The sequence below is a fragment of the Haliotis rufescens genome, unplaced genomic scaffold, assembly GCF_023055435.1.
Source record: "Haliotis rufescens isolate VD_foot unplaced genomic scaffold, xgHalRufe1.0.p SCAF_20, whole genome shotgun sequence".
NCBI classification, from domain to species: domain Eukaryota; kingdom Metazoa; phylum Mollusca; class Gastropoda; order Lepetellida; family Haliotidae; genus Haliotis; species Haliotis rufescens.
The window spans coordinates 17,817,761-17,833,885 of NW_025963891.1; the positions used below are offsets into that span (position 1 = coordinate 17,817,761).

The 16,125-nt window shown below is 38.3% G+C and overlaps 2 protein-coding genes across 2 annotated transcripts in view; one reads left to right on the forward strand and one right to left on the reverse strand.

The window, feature by feature from the left end:
• The window catches only part of LOC124132817 (fas-binding factor 1-like), a 53,421-nt gene extending 47,618 nt beyond the window's left edge, over positions 1-5,803 (reverse strand). Inside the window, exons 1-3 of the mRNA XM_048400901.1 lie at positions 5,691-5,803; positions 4,748-4,798; positions 4,039-4,073 (exon numbers count right to left, since the gene is read on the reverse strand). Of these exons, the coding sequence (XP_048256858.1) occupies positions 4,039-4,073; positions 4,748-4,784 (72 nt within the window). The 5' untranslated portion in view covers positions 4,785-4,798; positions 5,691-5,803. The remainder of the gene's footprint in view (positions 1-4,038; positions 4,074-4,747; positions 4,799-5,690) is intronic.
• A 37-nt stretch (positions 5,804-5,840) lies between these two features.
• Positions 5,841-10,904, forward strand: LOC124132826 (nucleoside diphosphate kinase homolog 5-like). Its single transcript, XM_046496972.2, has 5 exons — positions 5,841-6,062; positions 8,305-8,510; positions 9,332-9,432; positions 9,894-10,012; positions 10,709-10,904. The coding sequence occupies exons 1-5, from the start codon at positions 5,916-5,918 to the stop codon at positions 10,787-10,789; spliced, it is 654 nt and encodes a 217-aa protein (XP_046352928.1). The 5' UTR covers positions 5,841-5,915; the 3' UTR covers positions 10,790-10,904.
• The last annotated feature ends 5,221 nt before the right edge of the window (positions 10,905-16,125 follow it).

Here is a 16,125-nt window from a genome sequence, read left to right on the forward strand (position 1 = left end):
ACACAGACTTACAACAGTCGTAGTGCTAAGGTTGTTTTTACAACGGCACCCAATGCTAAGGTGATCGTAACTCCCATACCTTAACACAGACTTACAACAGTCGTAGTGCTAAGGTTGTTTTTACAACGGCACCCAATGCTAAGGTGATTGTAACTCCCATACCGTAACACAGACTTACAACAGTCGTAGTGCTAAGGTTGTTTTTACAACGGCACCCAATGCTAAGGTGATCGTAACTCCCATACCTTAACACAGACTTACAACAGTCGTAGTGCTAAGGTTGTTTTTACAACGGCACCCAATGCTAAGGTGATCGTAACTCCCATACCTTAACACAGACTTACAACAGTCGTAGTGCTAAGGTTGTTTTTACAACGGCACCCAATGCTAAGGTGATTGTAACTCCCATACCTTAACACAGACTTACAACAGTCGTAGTGCTAAGGTTGTTTTTACAACGGCACCCAATGCTAAGGTGATCGTAACTCCCATACCTTAACACAGACTTACAACAGTCGTAGTGCTAAGGTTGTTTTTACAACGGCACCCAATGCTAAGGTGATTGTAACTCCCATACCGTAACACAGACTTACAACAGTCGTAGTGCTAAGGTTGTTTTTACAACGGCACCCAATGCTAAGGTGATCGTAACTCCCATACCTTAACACAGACTTACAACAGTCGTAGTGCTAAGGTTGTTTTTACAACGGCACCCAATGCTAAGGTGATTGTAACTCCCATACCGTAACACAGACTTACAACAGTCGTAGTGCTAAGGTTGTTTTTACAACGGCACCCAATGCTAAGGTGATTGTAACTCCCATACCTTAACACAGACTTACAACAGTCGTAGTGCTAAGGTTGTTTTTACAACGGCACCCAATGCTAAGGTGATTGTAACTCCCATACCTTAACACAGACTTACAACAGTCGTAGTGCTAAGGTTGTTTTTACAACGGCACCCAATGCTAAGGTGATCGTAACTCCCATACCTTAACACAGACTTACAACAGTCGTAGTGCTAAGGTTGTTTTTACAACGGCACCCAATGCTAAGGTGATTGTAACTCCCATACCTTAACACAGACTTACAACAGTCGTAGTGCTAAGGTTGTTTTTACAACGGCACCCAATGCTAAGGTGATCGTAACTCCCATACCTTAACACAGACTTACAACAGTCGTAGTGCTAAGGTTGTTTTTACAACGGCACCCAATGCTAAGGTGATCGTAACTCCCATACCTTAACACAGACTTACAACAGTCGTAGTGCTAAGGTTGTTTTTACAACGGCACCCAATGCTAAGGTGATCGTAACTCCCATACCTTAACACAGACTTACAACAGTCGTAGTGCTAAGGTTGTTTTTACAACGGCACCCAATGCTAAGGTGATTGTAACTCCCATACCTGAACACAGACTTACAACAGTCGTAGTGCTAAGGTTGTTTTTACAACGGCACCCAATGCTAAGGTGATTGTAACTCCCATACCTTAACACAGACTTACAACAGTCGTAGTGCTAAGGTTGTTTTTACAACGGCACCCAATGCTAAGGTGATCGTAACTCCCATACCTTAACACAGACTTACAACAGTCGTAGTGCTAAGGTTGTTTTTACAACGGCACCCAATGCTAAGGTGATTGTAACTCCCATACCGTAACACAGACTTACAACAGTCGTAGTGCTAAGGTTGTTTTTACAACGGCACCCAATGCTAAGGTGATTGTAACTCCCATACCTTAACACAGACTTACAACAGTCGTAGTGCTAAGGTTGTTTTTACAACGGCACCCAATGCTAAGGTGATCGTAACTCTCATACCTTAACACAGACTTACAACAGTCGTAGTGCTAAGGTTGTTTTTACAACGGCACCCATGTGTTTATGCATCATTATACACTGTACATTTAAAATTATTCTAACCTCCATTACTTTGTCAATTATTATGCCAGCAGACAGCTTTACTTTATGTTATTGCTTTGTATGCTAGTACCTCAGAGTTTTAAAAAATAAGGTCAAAAATCCTAATTTGACTGCCAACATAGCCAAGGACACAAGTATTAAAAAAGATAAGTCCCTGGGAGTGCTCACGCATTAGGATTGAGCTTTCTGCAAGATGTGCTGCTGATGTCTTCCAGTGTAAACATACTGGCAAATCAAGCAAATTGTTGTTTTGTTAACATGGTCAATGATATGAGAATTAAGATAAAATATATATTGGAAACAATGTGATATTACTCACTTTGTTATTGAAATAGATGTGGTAATGTTGCAATGGTGTGCTCTACAATGAACACTGCAGATACCAGACACTGATTCTTACCAAAATTGACTGGTTAAAAGAAAAAAATAACATGCAATTCTAAGCACTTCTTATCTGGGCCCACTTGCACAGAACAATCTTAGTTACAATCGATCTTAGGCGGCTAAAATCAACTTTACAATCACCCTACAATTGTCCTATTCCACTTGCACAAACCGATCTTAGCGCGATTGTAAGACGGCTTGGAGTTAAGATCGCGATCTTAGCTAAGATTGAAATCTTCAACTGTGGAGGTACGAATATTTTAAACTCGACTCCTGTCTATAGTTGTCTGCAAACGGGCATAGTTTGCTGCGCATACAATAAGTGGAACCGGTAACGACACGCAACACGTACCTCCCTCCATCGCACTTTTCCCAATTATTTGAAGGAAACGATTACTAGAATGAAGGCATATATTCTTGTCGGCATTAATACTGTCGTGATTTAGGAATTGTTTTCTATTTCAACAAGAGAAATACCTACTCATGTTTTTATTCAAAGTATTGAAATGCGAATAAATACATTATTTAGTAACACAATTATTATGAAAATTAAAATAAATAATAATAATATTTCCTAAAACCCAACGTGTAAATGCATGATCGTCATCTATTTGGGGGAGTTTTTCGTAAAATCCTAAATATATCCTTCATGTTTTCGTTTCGTTGCTACAACAAAGGATGTTATGACTACCATTTCAAAACACAGAAAGACGGGAACTTTCAAAAACGCATAGACGGGAAATAAGAATAATGAGTAATGTTTCGAGAAGCAATTGTTAATATATTACCCCTAGGTATAAATTAAAAAAAAAAAAAAATTTAAAATGTGAATTTTATTTTTGATATTAATGGGATATTTTGCAAAAAAAATCAAATGTTTCATCATGTATATTTGCTTGTTTGATGAATACTTGTATTTTTTTCTTTTAAACTCTGATTAACCGCTCGTCCCCGTCCCATTTGATTTTAGATTTAAACATGTATGATTTCCTCTTCAGCTTGTATTTATTTGTAGATTAATTTCATGATAAACTAACGACAAAATAACTGACACGAATATGACCCGAAAAATATATAGGGGAAGCTCAGCAATTCAACAACATTGATACACTGGGTAAGGTAGATTGTACTCTACGGGCTTATACAAAGGGAAACCACTCCCATCTAGAGTATAAACTAAGATTAGCTGCCCTTGATTTATCGAAAAGGTCACGGACGTTGCAAATCGCTTGCGGGACGACTTAGATTTATATCCTTCCCTTGTTTAGCGAAAAGGTATGTTGTTTTACATTTCTTTCAGTATTGAGTCGGATGGGAATATTCCTTTTAGCTATCGACTCGATAGTTACGTATTTAACTATGGTAATTAACAATATTTCTGACGTTAAATCTGTGGTGCATTCTTCATGTTGTTAAAGTGTCGATTCGAATGATAAAGTTTAGAAAAAAAGAGAGGCAATGTTTGAACGTAAAGCAGATTTTTTATGTGAAACAGACTAAGCCTTGCACGCCATTTTGTCAAGTTTATTCAGGGACACCAACGATCTTAGCTACTTAAGATTGGTCCGGACCAATTGTAAGTTTCGATTGTAGCTTACAATGATCTTAGCCTACAATCGCTTTGTGCAAGTGGATGACGATTGTAACCGAAGCCTAAGATCGCGATCTTAAGGATTTACAATAATTGTAGCGCTAAGATCGCTTTGTGCAAGTGGACCCTGGTCCCCTACCTTCTGAACTGGTTTCTTCTTCTGCACAGGAGGCCCTGAACATGCAATGAAAGAACAACTCAGCACATGTAATACTAATACATCTACATTGCATGATGACAAACACATACCAGGTATTACTGATTTAACAAGGGCAAAAGTGAGCGTGGCTCACTAATACCCCGACCTGCCTAGCGTGTCAGTAGTTTCAAATTAAATAATGGATAGGGTTAGGGTTTGAAAAATTCATTACAAAATGGAAAATTAATAAAAACAATTTTTTTCTTTTGACTGCACCCCTCCATATGACACAGATTATATGTACTAAGTTTGAGATGAATCCACTAAATAGTTTAAGAGAAATCGTGCAGACAAGTTTTCGGACGGACGGACGGACGGACAGACGGAACCTTGGTACAACTATATACCTAAAAGGTCGGGGATATAACAAATATGACAAATGCACAAAATTATATCAATGTATACTCAATATTAACCTGTTTGTTTATAGGAAGATAGGTGTCCAGTGGTCCTTGTAATCATGGTAATAATCTATCATAGTACTTGAATCCAGGGCCCCATAAAGCTTTAAATCTGCAGTTTTTGACACAAGACTCAAAAAAGATCATAACACAGACCCCTTGACAGTCATGCATAATTTCAAAACTGGGTAGGTATTCATAATAACCATATCACTTGAATTTTGATGACATGAAATCTGAGTTCTTACCTTCAGCAAGGAGATCATCCAGATCAAAGTCGTCCATTTTTCAGCTGTCACCTGCAAATGCATCAATGTCAGAGAAGTGGCTCACACAGGACATGAAGGATAAGAATTAAAACCAGTTGATGTTGAATACAACTCACCGACATGCAAAGGACACGGAAAAATGACAAATGAGGTATAAACTTAAATGTATACAATGGTGGACTATAACTATTATCTATAATCAATAATAACTTTACACAGCTTCAGCCAATTATGTACATTCTTTACAAGTGTTACATCTTAAATATCATTTATATATTATTAGCCTGGTGTTCCCTATTCTGGTGATGCTTATGACATAATTTTGACTCAGTAAACATTGATGTTGTGGTCATTTTGTAAATGGAGGTCATGATATTCTTGTGGTAAGCAAATAAAATAATTTTGATCATGGTTAGTCCAATAGTTGGTGACCGTTAGATCTATATCCAGACATATTATTGATATGTACAAACAAGCTGAAAAAGCTTTCAGCTAACCAGCTGATTCATTGGTTAATTATTTTTCAGTGTTAAGGATTGATTAAAATAGGGCAGACCAGTCTATCCTACTGACATAGATCCATATGGGTGGATGAATCTCTGGCCACTTGGCTATTTCAGTTTTATGAAATGTTCCAAATTGTCAGTATTTTAATATAATTGTTAGTTGCTAATTTTGCTTTAATTTGTCATCACATTAAATATAGATATGACAGTCATTTGGAGTTGTGGTCATATGGTGTACAAGAACATAAAGATAAATAATGTGGAAGACTCAGATTGACATGTCAACATGTCAGGACGGATGCTGGTTTCAACAAGTAGATCAACACAACAAACTAAATATGTTCTCTAACCGACCAGCTACAATACTGTAACAAGCGGTACAATTAAACGATAACACAATTAACAGAAGGATTTACCATGCAACGGTACTTTGTTGAAAAATATGTTCAACGCGAAAATTGAAAGAAAGTGCTATCTATTTTCTGGTGACTACGGACGCGACGAGCTGCCGCCATGTTTTGAAATGTCACGTGACTCTCATGGAATCTCGTTATACCGGAAGAGATCACAATACTGTCGCTAAGCGACAGCGTGGTTTGGAGAAGTTGAGAAGAAAAAGGCTGTGAACGGGATCTGAGAAAATGACTGGAGAAAACGACGAACCGATCACTATGGAAGCTCCACACATTTATGTAGAGAGAACACTGGCGATTATCAAGCCAGATTCAACATACAAAGCAGAAGAAATAGAGGATATAATACTCAGATCAGGTTTTGCAGTTCTTCAGGTAACATTTTCATTTTCTGGCTCTTATGCTTCTTATTCGAAATTTGGAATCGTTGTGAAGTCTCTTTTAGAAATGGTGTAATTTACTTACGTGGTAATTTGTTAAATGTTTACCTAAGTTACCATGGCTGATACGGTGGTGTATAAAACATTAAATATGTGATTGTTATTAACAGTTGCTTCTTGACAACTGTGTATCATCAAAATACAGTGTTTAGTACAAATATGTATGGAAATATTGCACAGCTCCAGATAAGCTTTTGGTGTTGTGGGTATTACCCATGCATTTAAAAATCATTGGGTATCTGTAATTTTATCTGGGTATTCAAATTTCTGTTACCCACTAGTTTTTATCCCCCGCCGGGCCAGAATGGCCGAAGGGGGATTATGTCATGGCGCAGTCTGTCCGTCTGTCCGTCCCACAGAGGGTACTAAGCTTGTGAAATCAACTCCTCCTACAGTTTCCAGAGAATATCCCTGACACTCTACACACAAGATGTCGACATGTTGACGATACGCATATCGCAGTCCCGTTACGTTTCGACTAATTTTGACAGAGTTACTGCCCCTGTTTTACGGAGCTTCATTTGCCTTATTGTGAGAGAGGGTACTTAGCTTGTGAAATCAACTCCTCCTACAGTTTCCAGAGAATATCCCTGAAACTCTACACACAAGATGTCGGCGTGTTGATGATACGCATATCGCAGTCCCGTTACGTTTCGACTAATTTTGACAGAGTTACTGACCCTGTTTTACGGAGCTTCATTTGCCTAATTGTGAGAGAGGGTACTTAGCTTGTGAAATCAACTCCTCCTACAGTTTCCAAAGAATATCCCTGACACTCTACACACAAGATGTCCACATATTGATGATACCCATATCGCAGTCCCGTTTCATTTCGACTAATTTTGACAGAGTAACTGCGCCTGTGGAGCTTCATTTGACTCGTTACAAAAATTCATGCGGGGGATGTTGTGCTCTCAAAGCACTCTTGTTACACATGTGGGTATTTAAGTTAAATATTAAAAAACACTATTCATTTAGACCCTGCAAACTGGTGTCATGTGGGTTCGAGAACTTTATAGGACTCAAAAATACCACGATACTTCCACCAGTAAGTGTGATGGCAAATGATCGTGATGTAACTGTCATCGTGGAGTTTGGCAAGGTTGACGGAATGCCCGTTTATAATTTCAAAATAAGTTGCTGATTTGCTAATCGAATATGCAGGGTTACTTCACAATATTTTGATGATATGCACAAGTTTATTTTTGGGTAGCTTATCTGTAATGTTCGTTGCGTATTTGATACGCTTTGATTATATTTTACTGCGTATTTCTGATGCGTATTTTACGCAGATACGCAGCTCTGGAGCTCTGTATTGCCTTCACGCATAGATCTATTTCATCTCTAGTTATGTAATAATCATTGCAAATTTTGAACCTAAATAGTAGATTAATATGCAGCATCAAAATATAATCAACACAGCAGCTAATAGGCCTAAGGGTAGAAATGTATGTATAACTTAACCTACAGTAATGTGTCATACTTCAACCTGCCATAGCTAAACAATTCATGTCAATGAAATCAATGTGTGTCAAGGGTTCAAAACAATGTCAGTGTCCAAACATGTTTTGTTGACATTATTGTGTTTGCTGCACTTTTGTAACATCAGACTTGATGGAGCAATTTGGGATGTTGTATATTGTTATGGATGTAATGATATTAAATTAATAATTCACACAGAAATGTTTATATTTATAATGATGATCATGATTAACATCCACATGTACAAAGCAAAGGAAGAAAATTCAATGTAAAAACATTTAACAAATCATTAATTTAATGAAATATTTAATGGAAGATGTGGTACTGTATTCTACAGGTGCAGCATCTAGTTCATATTAGCATTATGTTTATTAATGGCATGTCTGTACACATCAAGAATAATTAATTTTCCTATTAATCAATATATTGTGATACCTTTGAGTCAGTGTACCGATACTGAAATTTCCAATCAATGACACCCTCCCCTAGGAAGCAATGTACTTGATTGTGTCACTGAGCATCAACCATTGTATGTTACTATTAGATTATTTAGGATTTCATTTCAGTTGTGATGGCTGGGTGTGCTTTTCCAAATATGTGTGGGCACATGGAAATGCATTTAAATATTTTTTATCGATAATAATCTTTTATTCATTAGAAATTAATATAAGTTGTTGGATGTATATTTTCTTCAGAAAAGAAGAGTCCACCTCACACCAGAACAAGCCAGTGACTTCTATGCAGAACACTATGGGAAACTGTTCTTCCCAAGTCTTGTGGCATACATGAGCAGTGGACCAATCATTGCACTTGTCCTGGCGAGAGACCGAGCCATCTCCTACTGGAGGGAACTTGTTGGTCCAACAAACACACTAAAAGCCAGGCAGACACATCCAGATTGGTATGTACCGGTAATATTGTAATCATCCTTGAGCAACAGACATGCCAAGGCCTACAGTTAATGTTGAGGTTCCATAAAACAGAGAACTTCAGATCTTTACTGGTCTGATGAGACCTTATGTATTTGTTTCTGATGTCATTAAATTGCTATTGTAGGTACAAATAATGAGTTAAATCAGGTTATTGGGCAATAACTTGCTGCAGCTTTGTCTAATATGAACTTATCATGTATGAAGCCTTCTTGGTCTAAAAACTGAAAACAGTGATTATTGGTCCAAATCTGAGATTTGCACTGATTGTGGTCTTTGATTTGTCGTCACAGCTGTGCTCATGGGTTTCATCAACCTAATGTGGTAAAAATCTTTGACTCCATCACTTTGGATTCTTTATCTATCCAAAACGATTAAGCTGATAGTGAAACTACTCTTCAGTGTGGCCTTAAACAAAGTCACTCTCAAAGTTTCATCAGAATCAATTGGCTGTGAATTATTGTCCTGGTGAACATCACATTGTGTTCTATACTGTTGAAGATCTTGGGTAGAATAGGTCTTCAGAAACCGATGCTTGCTGTAAAAGGTGACTAGGCTTGTCGTAAGAGGCAGCTATTGGAATCGGATGGTCAAGCTCGCCGACTTGGTTCATGCATGTCGTTGTATCCCAAATGCGTGGATCGATGCTCATGCTGTCAATCACTGGATTGTCTGGTCCAGACTCGATTATTTACAGACTGCCGCCATATAGCTGGAATATTGCTGAATGTGGCGATAAAAAACAAACACACAAAATAAATCATTGTGTTCTAACATTTTACATGTGTTTCAGTTTGAGAGCCATCTATGGCACCGATGATCAGAGGAATGCACTTCATGGTAGTGACAGCTTCTCCAGTGCACAGAGAGAAATCCGATTCTTCTTTCCCGACAGTATGTAAAGCCTTTTTATTCATAATCAATGAAAGAAGCGTTGTTAAAAGTTATGGAGAAGGAATTCATCTAAAAATACAACACTTTTTCATACAACCAGATTTTAAGGTTTACCTGCATATGGACTCATAAGATGAGTTTACCAGACCAAAAGGAATTTTACTGGACTCCTGGTTCAGACTAGCAGCTGAAGTTTCTGAGTGATTATACAGACTTCAAAAACTTTCAAACTGTAATCAATTGTAAGGTTGTCAAGGGTACATAAGGTCTGGAACATCCTGGTTCTGTTGTATCGGGGTTGTGTAAATGAAGACTAAAACCGTGTTAGGTCATGAAGGAGTTAGTATAAACTCCGAAACGTTGTGTTCCTCATAATAAAGAAGTTGACATCCATAAATTCTCTTCCTTATGTGTATTACTTCTAAATGCCTTTTAAAGACTTAAACCCCTTTGTGTTCCAGGTGTGGTAGAACCAGTTGCCATTGGCCAAGCAGCCAAAGACTATTTGTCCAAAGCTGTCAACCCAACCCTCCTCAAGGGGCTGACAAATCTCTGCAAGCAGAAGCCCAAGGACCCTGTGGTTAGTCGTTGCAGGATGAAATTCATTGTTGTAGAATACATGTGCCCTGATACAATCCATCATACAGTGTTGTGTTGACCACCGAGGGTTACAATAGAACAATCTTGAAACTTTCAAGTATTTTCAAGAACATTCTTTAGCAGAATGCAACTACATTGTTATTGACTTTGAAGTGAAATTTGATGTAATTGTATTTAGCAGTGAAAGAACTATGTCAGTACATGAGTGAAAGAGTTAGGTTTAACGCCGCTTTTAACAGTATTCCAGTTATATCACGTCATGTCAGCTTTATGTGGGAGGAAATCCCGAAGTGATGCAGGTCTCGGACATTTACCACTTCGGTGAAACCCACGAGCATGTGTATGGTGCTGACAAACCTAGAAACATAATCGGGGCGAACCAGGATTTAAACCCTCAATCATAGGTTTGTGGTGTGCCCAAGGGACTCAACTCTGCACAGCGAATCGTGGCGCCTCAGACAACTTGGCCACCAGTGCCCCGTCAGTACATGAATGGGGAACCATGTGGCCTGTTGGCTAGAAACAGTCCCAGCACATCTAATGTTTTGTAGAGCTGGTACCTTCAGTATAAAGGACTGGAAGTGAATTTGACACACTGGAACTAACAACAGTGAGTGCATTTAGTAAATGCTGATATGCCTTTTGACAGTGTCTAAAACTGTCCTTTTATTTCCAGATCTGGCTTGCTGACTGGTTACTGGAGAACAATCCCAACAAGCCCAAGGTCAGACAGCCACTTGTGATTGAGGCGCAGTGAGGGTCGATGTCAACTATTACATCTATACAGTCCTTTGTAAATATGTCCCCTGTATGAGAAAAATGTACAGAATGTTATTGTCAAATATCAAGTATGAAATAAACAATAATCACTTGCCATTACTTTGACTTGTGACCTGAATCAGAAATCTGGAGCAGTGACTTCAATACGTACAAGTGAGTGAGTTGGGTTTAATGCGCTTTGAAGAGTATGCCTGGTATATCACAGTGACAGCTTGGTAAGAGAGGAAACTCCATAGTGATGCAGGTCTTAGATGTTTATCACTTATGTGAAACCCACGGGTGCTGATAAAAACTAGAAACATTATCGGGGCAAACCAGAAGTTAAACAAACAATCCTAGTTTCTGGCATGCCCAGGGGAAGCAACTTTGCACAGCGAATTGCGACAACTGTGCCACCCGTGATCGCCTAGGACGACTGTGCCACCCGTGCCCCCGACTTCCAATATGAGAAGATTCCTCCAGACATGGTGGTTTAACAGCTGTGACCTGGATGACTGTGTGCTGGACATGAATGTGGCGTGCTGGGATCTACAGCCCTGCAATTGTTGGGGTCTAAGCAAAATGTAAAATCTCAATGGCTGAGATTATCCAGTTTCAATTAGGATATAAAATAAATTTCTCATTTCAAAATAAATTTATTCACATGCATGTATACATTTCAAACAAATGTACAACCAATGTATTCATTCCATTTATACATGTACAATCATGGCACAGTGTTGAATATATTCCCAGTGGAGAAATGAAAACAGTGTTTTTAGCACAACAGACATTGGTAGTGATATCAGTATCACAATAAGGCATAGAATGATACAGTTGACAAATTTATAACTGGGAGAACTCCCCAAAAGAATTATTACAGCTAAGAGAATGTCTTCAATAATTTTACCAAATTTTATATGAGAGATAGCACCATGGATTATGAACCCTGGGCCTCTTCCAACAGAGCAATCTCAAAACAATGACTGAAATCTCCAATACACGAAAACGGTCTTATAGTCATCATATTCAGGATTCCGGGTTTGACTATGCCCCGAGCTCTGTGACTTAGCTGCTTGCATGTTGTACAGCATGGGATGTTGCTCATAATATCAGTCACCAGTTTGTCCGATCCAGAGTTTCTTAATTACAGGCTACATCCTTTATCCAATCTCATTAAAATCAGATCTTAGTTCTCGCTACTGCTAAACAAAGATCTGAAGACATCCCATTACGGGTCACGTCAGACCGACCTTGCGCGAACTTTGACCGACCAATGGAATGACCAATCAGAAGGCAGCTTTCTCGTGCTTTATGGCACTAATTTTAAATTGGGGATAACACTTTGAAACATATTTTGACAAATTCGCGATTACGAATTTGAAACCTGAACAAAAGAACATTCTGGAATGGCTAATAGATGGTCTAGATTGTATGGATTCAGTCGTTAAACCCGTAACTATCGTTCGGAATATCCCGTGTTAATGTTTATGAGGTTGTATGATTAGAAATCACATTCCGACTGTCACTTTCATGATCTGGTAAGCGACGCTCTGATTGGTGGGATGAAAGGTCGTTCTGACGTGACCCCTAATAGGATGTCTTCAGATCTTTGTTTAGCGGTAGCGAGAACTAAGTTCTGATTTTAATGAGATTGATCCTTTATCTGGAATATTGCTGTTTGAGGTGTTAAAAAGCAAACATTGTGTTAAGTCTGCTTTGTTGAATGACGAACTGGGTGCCATTGTGCAAAACAACCTTAGCACTACGACTGTCGTAAGTCTATGTTAAGGTATGGGAGTTAGGATCACCTTATAGCCAAGATAGCTTTGTACAACGGTCAATATGTCATATCTGTGTAATAATTGAATATTCAACATGCTGCATGTCAGAGCTTCCTGCAACAAAGCTTTGAAACGGCATGACTTGTTTGACCTTGTCTTAAATATCTTAAATAACAAAACATGATACTGTCAGGACAAATTCAGCATGTTCAGCATGTTCAGTGGAATCTGTAAACAGGAATGATGCTCATTTTAGAAATTACCATCTGAAGATAAGAATGTGTCAGAAATACAATCTCACACCATCTCAACACCAATCTGTAAGAGATCTGAATTGCATTATAAAGGCTTAAACAAATAAAGAATTGGTACATAAATCTATGCCTTGATGAGTAAAATACTGGAATACAGTATTTGACTGCAGTTGGACTTGGAATAATTAAGGATTTTATTGTTTTTCTAAAAATGGAAATATAAACGAAACAGGCAGCCATCTTTATGATGATGCAAGCGTTGCCTGAGAACCAAGGCTATTATTTTCTTAGCCCAATGTAAACAAATTACATTATAATTGGTGGAACATGAGAAATGCTTCAATGAATCGACCCTCATCGTCAGGGTGGAACATCCAGGAATATATTTTGATTATGGCTACCATTAATTACATGGTTGATGCAATTGACAAATAACTTAAACTGTGGACCTCACAAAAACACAGCTATCACAATAAATCTGAACCATTCAAATCGACATTTGTCAGATCTTGTCTGTACTATATGTACAACCTTGAAAGAACTATATACAAATACAAGTCATGGACAACATCACAAGCAGTGGATGTCTAATCTGAAAACAATGATGTCATTTATGATAATTCCATAAAAATAACTTCTGTATCACACAAAAAATGCTTTTGGAAAAGGCGTCATTTTAATAATTGGTGTGGGAAGATATTTGCGTTCATTGATACATTCTACACATTAACAGGGGTACTAGAATTTACAATGTCACCATCGTCTCAGGTTCCAGTCTCGTCATTCTCGAGCTGCAGGGGCGTGGCCAAATGAGGTCACATGGTACTGTGGCTAACTGGAAGTATGATACATCTTGACAGTAAAAGTAAACGGACCATTGAATATGTTGAGGTGTCTACCCTAAGACCAGCAGTGTGCTGATACTAGACCAGGGCCAGTAAGGATTCTAGGACAATAAAGTGACATCAATGATTAGCGACAGAGACATTGGACAGACTTATCAGTATATCGCTTTGTGGACCAAAATTGACAGACTTTGACCCAACACCGACCATGTAACACTAGACACAAGGCTAGAGTGAGTGAGTTGGGTTTAACGCAGCTTTTAACAGTATTCCAGTTATATCACGGTGTGTCAGCTTAATAGGGGAGGAAAGCCCAGAGCGATGCAGGTCTCAGAAGTTTATGAGCACGGGTATGGTGCTGACAAACCTAGAAACATAATCGGGGCGAACTGGGATTCAAACCCACAATCATAGGATTATGATATTTTATCTGCACCATTTTTCAAGTTCTGTGTGGCCTGGCTTAAAGAGGTCATTGCTATCAGGTAGTTCGTGTTTAACTCTCTGGTTAACAGGCTAATTCTCATAGATCTATCCAATCAGAGTCAAGCCATCGAAATGCAGTTATCCATTGTGTCTTTCCAATTGTGAAGAAGAGTATACAGTCTGGTCTCCTTGTAAAATGTATGAAGAACTTAGTAAAAATGTTGAATATCACTTTGTCCAAAATAATGGTGTGAGTATGAATAAAAATAATAGAGAATATTTTCATTACAATTTGGCTTAAATGTTTCCTTGATACAATACGATCCCTGGATCGTTATCACATAATTAACATACACATAAGACCTCAATAGAAGCATTGTCAGGGCCTGGGCCTGGTCTGGAGTGGGTTGTGGCAGAAACCCAATCATCTATACTACTTATTGTTTCTCAATTGGCAAGAAGTTTTAAAAATCCATAGATAATTAAAGACTAGAATAAATACATAAGTAGGCATATCATGTTCCTATGTTCAGGTGTAAATTTGCAATTCATTGACACACTGGCAAATCATATCAGTTGAAAACAGGAAAATATGTATATCTGAAACTGAGGCTTAAAAAAATAAAAGAATTGGTTCTCAGACACTAACTTTTGCAAATATAGTGAGGGCGGAGGTGTTTTTGTTTTGCTTGTTGAATGTATGTAACCAAATAAACAGTTGTGTACCATCAACCTGGGAAAGGGCCTCCCTACATAAACAAGCATACAAACTCCTATTGCCGCCATGACCATAACACGGGATACACAGTAAAGCAGTGCACATGCAAAGGAACTACTGGTATATTGGATCACATTGTTTTTAAGTATTAGGATTTTATATTTTTTTGGAAAATGGAAATATTAACAAAATGTGCGGCAGACTTTATGATGATGCGGGCGTTGCCTGAGAACCCAAACTTCTTCTTTTTTAGCCTAAATCAGAATCATGCTAACATATTCTGACTATTAGAAACAACAGTGTTTTTTTGTCAACACAGACCTGATAGACCCATGCTTCTCAAATATCAGATTCATCAACCATCAAACTACCATTCTTTTCTATACAACAACATTGGGCAGATCCATCGTCTGGAGGATTCACACTGTTCATAACACATCACAGTTCTACAAAACATTGTGGCTACCATGGTTACTACCAGCTACCAATAAATAAACCATTGTCTTCATACAGTCGCTAGGATACTACACAGGGACTGCATACATTGTCAAGGACCAGAAACTACCCATAAAGCTTGTTACTTGGACATGAAATAAATCTTGCACAAAATAATATTTAATTATCAGGCCACACCAACTAATCTTCTGGCCATGTGGATTTTCTTGGTCATTACACAAGTAGGCAGGAGATAATACAAAAAAAGGTTCATCAGCTGTGACAAATATCACTTGGACCTGTTAATGATTTTACCAATTTTTTATAAGAGTGAGTGAGTAAGTGAGTTGGGTTTAACGCTGCTTTTAACAGTATTCCAGTTACATCACGGCGTGTCAGCTTAATGTGGGAGGAAAGCCCGAAGTGATGCAGGTCTCAGACGTTTACCACTTCGGTGAAACCCACAAGCACGGGTATGGTGCTGACAAACCTAGAAACATAATCAGGGCGATTTGGGATTCGAACCCACAATCATAGGTTTCTGGCGTGCCCAAGGGACGCAACTCTGCACAGCGAATCCCGGCGCCTTCGACGACTGGGCCACCCATACCCCCTTTTGATAAGACATTTAGCATACAATTGAACAGATCTGACACCCTATTATCATACTTGATCAAAAGACAATTTTTTTTAAATATAAATTTTTAAACATATATGCAAACCAAACTGGTATTTTCAGTCGATATCAGCACTTTCTTAGTTTCATACTTTCACTTTAGCGTAAACTGAGGCTACCATTAGGCAAAAAACAAGCTAAGCTAAGCTAAGCTTACTAAGCTATCGTTTTTAGGGGCACTATGACAAAAATGATC